At 51.1% G+C, this 7,811-nt stretch overlaps 1 protein-coding gene across 2 annotated transcripts; it reads right to left on the bottom strand.

Moving 5' to 3' along the window:
- Positions 1-62: 62 nt before the first annotated feature.
- GNMT (glycine N-methyltransferase) lies at positions 63-2,900 on the bottom strand. Of its 2 annotated transcripts, none has more exons than XM_059178019.1 (6): positions 2,653-2,900; positions 1,679-1,806; positions 1,114-1,230; positions 750-898; positions 519-640; positions 63-435 (listed from the first exon to the last, which is right to left on the bottom strand). In XM_059178019.1, exons 1-6 carry the CDS (start codon positions 2,856-2,858, stop codon positions 264-266), a joined length of 894 nt encoding a protein of 297 aa, XP_059034002.1. In that variant the 5' UTR covers positions 2,859-2,900; the 3' UTR covers positions 63-263. The 2 variants fall into 2 exon arrangements, with proteins under 2 accessions (XP_059034002.1, XP_059034003.1); XM_059178020.1 differs by having other exon boundaries at positions 750-892; positions 2,653-2,899.
- Positions 2,901-7,811: the final 4,911 nt, after the last annotated feature.

Here is a 7,811-nt window from a genome sequence, read left to right as displayed (position 1 = left end):
AAGGCCAAGGGAGGGCACCTCCCGGAGCTGGAGCCTTCTGACCCAAACACAAGGCATGCAGAAAACGAAAAAGGCACAGACTGTATTGCTCACGCTTCCATTTGCCCAAATCCCTACACCTACAGCATCAGTCTGCCCTTCCCCACACCCCAGGATCTGTGCTAGGGGCTGCCCTCGGTATGGGACCCCTGGTCCCCACCTCCCCAGCCAGATCGGGCAGGGCCTGGGCAGAGGGTTGTAGGAGCTGAGGCCACGCTCAAGGCTCAGTCCGTCCTCTTGAGCACGTGGATGAAATAGCAAGGGATGTAGGCCTGGCCCGGCTTGTAAGGCTTGAAGTCACCCAGGACGCTGTGCTGGCACTTGCCCCCGAAGGCTGCTCGGAGCAACTCCGTGAAGGAAGCCAAACAGTGTGGGTAGTAGGAGAGCCGGAACTTACTGCAACAGAGCCCCCAGGCAGCCGTGAAGACTGGCAGCCTCAGCAACGCCCCCTCCCACCCCCCAGCAAGCCCAGGGGCTACCTCAAGCCAGGGGAACCATCCTGGCCAGCCCCTGGCACCTGCACTGTATAGTCCAGGGTCACCATGTGGGCCTTGTTGTTCACAGTCAGCACGGACGTTGTGATGTCCTTGGTCAGGTCACTCTGTAGGTGGCGGGACAGGTGGCTACATTAGCCTCTGCAACCACTGGGGGACCTGGACCCCAGGATGCCATCCCCTCCTTCTGGGCCTCCCACCCTCGGGGACCCCCACCTTATAGTAGATGTTCTTTCCTGGGGGTGCACAGCCTGTGCTGAGGATGTGGTCGTAGTTGCGATGGTCAATGACCAGCAGGCCCCCAGAACGCACCATGCTTGCGATGTTCTTCAGCGCCAGCCGGTGCTCGCTCTGGTCTCCTGGAGCTCAGGATGGGGACAGAGAGGCTGCGTCTGCCGAGAGCCCTGGGGTCCAGTCTCCCTCCCATCTTCCTCCTCCTCCCTGGGGATACGGATGCCAAGGCAGAGCAGAGCGGAACAGAAAACAGTCTGCTCTGACAGAAGAGCAGGCACCCAGAGGGTCTGTGGAAAGAGGCAGAGCTCAAAGCAGGGGCCAGGATCCAGGCCACACCCCCTCTCACCTTTGCAGTCTGGCAGGTGGGCAAAACTGTTTCCAAGGCAGATGACGGCATCAAAGCCACCCCCTGGTGACTGGGGCACATCTTTGTCCAAGGTCATCCAGTTGGCTTCTTCAATGACTGGGACCAGGAAGGGGAAGAGGGATCAGGATGGCCCCATGGCCCCAGCAGTACCCACCTACACCAAGTGCAGCCCTGCGTCAGTTTCCCCTTCAAGATACACGGGGATTCCCTATCCAGTTAGGGGAATGGGGTCATTATGGAAATGGAAGGTGAAGGGGAGGAGGAGTCAAAGGTGGAGGAAGCTGTGATTGGGAAGAATGGCTGTGCGCTTCCCGGTTTTTATCTGGGAGAAAGGAGAAGACCCTACAAACTTCACTAAAACTAGCCCCTCGTTACCAGATACCTCATTCCGGTGCCTGAGCCTCCCTTTCCCAGGAAATGAAAGTAATTTTGCTGTCGCCTTAAGGAAATCAAGCACTCCAGCCACAGGAGCTAAAGGAGCCCGGGGCAGAAAGTACTGTACCCTGAGGTGCTGGGCAGGGAGGGCCCGACTGGACCTGCGTACCCCACTTGTCGAAAGCCGGCTCATGCCTCCGGTTCCAGCGCTCTTTAAGCGCATACTTCAGCATCTTGTCACTGGCATCTACACTGGTCACGCTGAAGCCCTCTTCCACCAGCATGATGGAGTCCACCCTGGGCAGGGCCGGAGGGGAAAGGCAGAGAGGGGCAGTCAGGGGGCCTAGGAAGGCAAGGAGGAGACCCTATGCTGGACACTTCCATCTCCTCCACTCATCTTCTTCCATGTCTCCCCAGGCCCTCTCCACCTACCTCGAATGAGGTTCCTCACATCCGTGTTATCACCAGGTAGCGACTTTCCCGTTTTGTTTTTTTAGCACCCATTCAGAGCCAGGCACCCTATCAGTGTGCACTAATCCTCCTGGCAACCCTGGTAACTGGTGTTAGCCCCACTGGATAGATGGGGCAAACTGAGGACCCGTGCCTGGGGAGGTAGTACAGCCTGGGGGTTTGGAGCATAGGCCAGACCCGGACCCACCCAGGTCTGAATCTCCTCTCTACTAGGTAGAGGGCCTTCACTCCTCTGAGGCAGGTTTCTGACCACTGTAAATGGGACAGCATTCCCTAGCTCATGAGGCTTTGTGAGGACCTTAAACGCGGACCTGTGGACAGCTCCTGGCACAGCGCATGGCACAGGCAAATATTGAACGAATGTTAACTGTTAACACTGTCCAAGGCCATACCTGGGGAGCCATGCCAGAGCCAGCACCCGTGAGAGCTTCCGCTGGTCTAGCTCCAAAGCCCGGCCGCCGCGTCGCCGCGAGGTGCCCCGCAGTCCCCACCCTGAGTCCCACCCTGCGGTGCCCACACCCCCCTCGCACCCTGGGTGCCCTCCGCCCCGCCTCCGGCCCGCTCTACCCCGCCGCCCGTCCCCGTCCGGCTGCGGGTCGCCGGAGGAGGCGGCCGGACGAGCCTGGCCGAGGTCCCCCCGCCCGCCCCTCGCCGCCCCCCGCCCGGGCTCACCCGGTGCCGCAGGCCACGTCGAGCACCCGCTGGCAGCCGTGCTGCCGCAGCAGCCCGAGTAGCCAGGCCTTGTACTCGGCCGTGCGGCTGCGGGTGTCCCCGATGTAGAGCTGCCACACGCGCGCCGCCTCTCCGTCCGCGTACTGGTCCGGGAGCCCTTCGGCCGCCACCCCCAGGGAGCGGGTGCGGTACACGCTGTCCACCATCCTGCGGCGCGCCTGGCCCCGCGCCGCTCCGCGTTTATATACTCCGGCCCTGCCCGAGGCCGGCCGCCCCACCTGCCCAATGGCAGGTGAGCGCGGGGACACGCCCCTGCTGGGCTTGCTGCCCCGGGGAGGGCACCACCCGGCGAGGCGAACCAGCCCTTCTCGCCTGCGGGAAGATCCCGTCCCCCAGGCGACCCCTTGGCGGGAAAGGGCCTGCCCAGCCCCACCCCCTTTAAGCCGGGCCTCTGGAGCACTCGGGAGGGGCCAGCAGAGGGGGCAGCGGTGAGATCGCCCACTCCACCGCCACCTAAATTGGGTAGAGAAAAAAAAAAAAACAACTTGCCAGTCCACACCGAGTTCAGCGCCTCGGATTGGACCGACCCGGGCGAAGGAAGGTATTAGCATATCTAAAGAAGGACCGTCCGCTGAAGGAGGCCCGGGTCAGCCAAGAAAGGGAGGAATAGGAAGTATCTGGGGATAATGCTAGTCCGGCCACCCAAGTCCAGGAGCAGTTCTGGCCCAGCGGGTCGTGGCCCACCTGGAGGCAGGTGCTCATCTACGGTGGAGGTAACGCTTAAGCTTTCCCATGAGTCGGCTAAGGCGGGGTCGGTCCTTTCCTCCCAATTCTTCACTGACTGGCACCCTTCTAAGCACAATTTGCTGTTTGAGGCCCCTGTTCGAAACCCAGCATTACCAAAAAAAGAAAAGAAAAGAAAAAAAAAAAAGAATAATAAGTAAACATAAAAATTAAAAAAAATTTTCTTAAAGATTTTATTTTTAAGTAATCTCTGCACCAAACATGGGGGTCAAAGTCACAATCCTGAGATCAAGAGTAGCCTGCTTTACTGTGACTGAGCCAGCCAGGTGCCCATAAAAGTCTGTTATTTTTAAAAAATTTTAGACGGGGGGAGGGGCAGAGGGAGAGGGAGAATCTCTAGGAGGTTCCATGCCCAGTGCAAAGCTGGACACTGGCTCCATCTCACAACCCTGAGATCATGTCCCCAGCCAAAATCAGGAGTCCGGCACTTAACCAACTGAGCCACCCAGGCACCACTAAAAGTTTTGAAATTTTGTTATGTTTTAAGATTTTATCTATTCACTTATTTTAGAGAGCAAGAGCCAGCCAGCGTGCAGGGAGGGGCGGTGGGTGGAGAACAAGAGAAGGCGGAGGGCTGAGCAGACTCGCACTGGATACAAAGCCCCACCTTCGGCTTGGCTTGTAAGGACCCTGAGATCAAGAGTTGGGCCGCTGAGGGACGCCTGGGAGGCTCAGTCCGTTAAGCTGCTGCCTTCCGGCTCAGGCACGGAGCCTGCTTTTCTCTCTGCCTCTGCCTGCTTGTGCGAGCTCTCTCTCTCTCTCTGACAAATAATAAAATCTTTTTTTTAAAAAAAAAGAGCTCGCTGCTGAACAAATGAGCCAGCTAGGCGCCCCTAGAAGTTTTAATTTTGTAAACACTATCTGCTTTCGATAGAGGTACCCACAGGGTGGGAAGTCCAGGGTTAGGGGTGGAAAAGCTTGCTGCCCTTGCTGTTACAGCACTCGCTGTCACTTCATAAATTGGCCGTTGGACTTGGTTGGTGCACATCTACACATCTCCGCAAAGCAGATCTCTTTCTAGGACAAGACCCTAAACTCAGGTGGATTCAGCAATATGATGCCCCCCAGTGAAGCCCAAGACAGCAAGAACAGCCTTCCCCACTATGTTGGGCTTCAGAAAGATCTAGGTATGGAATTTAGAATGAAGGAGACTCCCCTATGCTCACCCTTTCATTATCTATAGAATCTGGGAGCTAGAGGAACCCCAAAGATTATATAATCATTCTTTAAAAAAAAAGATTTATTTATTTGACAAAGAGAGAGAGATCACAAATAGGCAGAGAGGCAGGCAGAGAGAGAGGGAAGCAGGCTCCCTGCTGAGCAGAGAGCCAGATGCAGGCTTCATCCCAATGACCTGTTCTGAAGGCAGAGGCTTCAACCCACTGAGCCACCCAGGCACCCCTGTAGAACATTTTTTTGTGATTGGTTTGCAGCCTTTAGAGGCTTAAGGCCATACTCTCCATTCTGATAAGGAATTATATTTAAATACTCATCTTTTATTTAAATATTGATGCTTACAATTTTTAAGAAACATATAATTTTACCCAACAGCCATAATATGATTTTTTATTTTATTTTTTATAAAGATTTTTTAAAATTTTTATTTGACAGAGAGACACAGCAAGAGAGGGAACACGGCAGGGGGAGGGAGAGAGAGGGAGAAGCAGGCTTCCCACCAAGCAGAGAGCCCAATGAAGACCCCAGGACCCTGGGATCATGACCTGAGCTGAAGACAGATGCTTAACGACTGAGCCACCCAGGCGCCCTCTAGTACAATTTTTTAAAACAATATGAATACTAGTGGTAAATTTGGATTTAAAAAAAAAATAAAGGTTTTGAGTAGCTTGTAAGTATACTTTCCAACCTTTTTTGTTTTTTAAGATTTTATTTATTTGACAGAGAGAGACACACAGAGATAGAAAACACAAGCAGGGGGAGTGGGAGAGGGAGAAGTAGGCTTCCTATGGAGCAGGGAGCCCGAAGTGCGCTCAATCCCAGGACCCTGGGATCATGACCTGAGCCAAGGCAGATGCTTAACAATGACTGAGCCACCCAGGCACCCCATCCATTTGAAAGAAAAGATTTTTGTTCTAAAGTTAATAATTATTTGCTTTCTCATCCAGAGGCATTAAAAAATATGTCAACATCGTAAGACACATGACATTTCATGTACCTTTTTTCTTTCTTAACTTTTAACCATCAAAAGTATGTTTTCTTCTCCTGACCTTAAATTATCAGGCCTTATTATCATGCTTTCAATGACTACATCGAGTAGATGTCACTTGTTTAATCATTCCCCAAATCCTGAACATTTAAAATTTTTCAAGAGAGTGAACACTTGGATAATTACAATCAATTTTCCAAATGGAATTTTTCCATTAATCAATACTGTTACCCAAAACAAATGTTTGTTTCCACTCTTCTCTACATGAAGATGTTATTTCTTGATATTTTACAAGGTAGAAACTTTTATCTAAGTGTTGTAATCTTTAATTGCCACCAAAACAGACCAAATAATTGCAGTCCTGCACCCCTAAATTGTCATGTCCCCGCCCCGTGCACGGATGCATACTGCAACTGCCTCTTGTTCTGTTAGTTCAGCGAATTTTAGAGAAACTAAATGTGAGGCATTGGGCTGTGGAAGAGACAATCACAGACTCTAAGTCAATTTACAGTCTGACTTAACTGAAAATAAGAATAGAGGGGGTTTTTAAAATTAATTAATTTATTTGACAGACAGAGATCACAAGTAGGCAGAGAGGCAGGCAGAGAGAGAGGAGGAAGCAGGCTCCCCACTGAGCAGAGAGCCCGATGCAGGGCTCCATGCAGGGCTCAATTCCAGGACCCTGGGATCATGACCTGAGCTGAAGGCAGAGGCTTTAACCCACTGAGCCACCCAGGTGCCCCCAAAATAGAGGGTATTTTTAAAATGCAGTGCTTCCCTGGATTAGTTGAGTAGAGTAAATTCTTCATCCCCAAATGTGTGATGTTTTCCAAAAAACTTTAGCTTGGGACTATGGCTGGAGCTGGACCAACTCCCAGGCTATTCCAACTTGAGGACACATTAAAATCCTAGAATTGTGAAGTATGTACATACGGTAACTACAAGTGAAGGGCATCCTGTTTTTGTTTAGATTCAGACGAGGTAGAAATTTTTCAGAGGATGGATGCCAGTTTCTAAACTCCAGTCCAAAGGAACCTCTTGTCTGCTATGTCTCCCCAGACTGCACACTGGGACGCTGGGGGAGGGGAGGGGAGGGAAGCCACCCACCCACATGGACTCTGCTAACAGATAGATCATGGTGGATTCCTCTTCGGACTTTTTAATATATCATATAAGACCTAATTTGCTTTAATAAAGTCCTGTTAAGTGAGTGTAAAATTGATCCCTACATTGGTGGACTGCCACACTAATGAAAGGTCACTCCTTTACCATTAAACTTAGTGCACCTGCAAGGATTCCACCAATGTTTCAGAAGAGAGGTTTTCTTTGACCATTTCATGCTTTGTTATAAGCAATTTAAAGGTGTGCTAAAGTCCAATAAGACCTCTTCAGTATAAACCAATCTGCTCACTGAGCTCTTCTTCAAATGACACACTATTTGAGCCCTGGTAACAGGCTGCTTTAAGCAAGCATTGCTTATTGAAACAGCTGACTTAGCACATGCCATCCTGTCTTGATGCGATGAATGGTAAAATACCAAGACCACTTTGGAGAGTAATTCCTAACCAAATAAAAATTTGACTTTTTGAGTGTTTTGTTTATTTGTTTTTAAAGTTGGCTCCATGCCCAGCATGGAGCCCAACATGGGGCTTGAACTCATGACCCTGAGATCAAGACCTGAGCTGAGATCAAGAGTCAGAGGCTTAACCAACTGAGCCACCTGGGTGCCCCTTGTCTTTTTTGTTTCTCTCTCTCTTTTTTTTATATATATATTTTATTTATTTATTTGACAGACAGAGAGAGGGGGAAGCAGGCTCCCTGCTGAGCAGAGAGCCTGATACGGGGCTCGATCCCAGGACCCTGGGATCATGACCTGAGCCAAAGGCAGAGGTTTTAAACCACTGAGCCACCCAGGCGCCCCTGTTTCTCTCCTTTTTGAACAGAGAAACTTTTACATGTTTATATGTATTTAGGGGTGGTGGTGGTGATAGGTGTTGCCATCTCTGGAATTGGTAATGGGCTCAGCCTGCTTCTCTCCCTTCTCGATGTGCAACAACACCTCCTTATAAAGAATCACAATCATTTTCACAGAAGTTTAAGTTCTGTTGGCTGGGACAACCTTAATAGATGGAGAATACAATTTTAAAGAATGAATAAGTTAGGGTTCCTCTTCAAAAAACTAAACAGGAGC

Source organism: Mustela lutreola, chromosome 6 (assembly GCF_030435805.1).
Source record: "Mustela lutreola isolate mMusLut2 chromosome 6, mMusLut2.pri, whole genome shotgun sequence".
Lineage (NCBI taxonomy): Eukaryota > Metazoa > Chordata > Mammalia > Carnivora > Mustelidae > Mustela > Mustela lutreola.
Note: the sequence above shows the minus strand (reverse complement) of the source record. Positions and strands in the feature narration are given on the sequence as shown.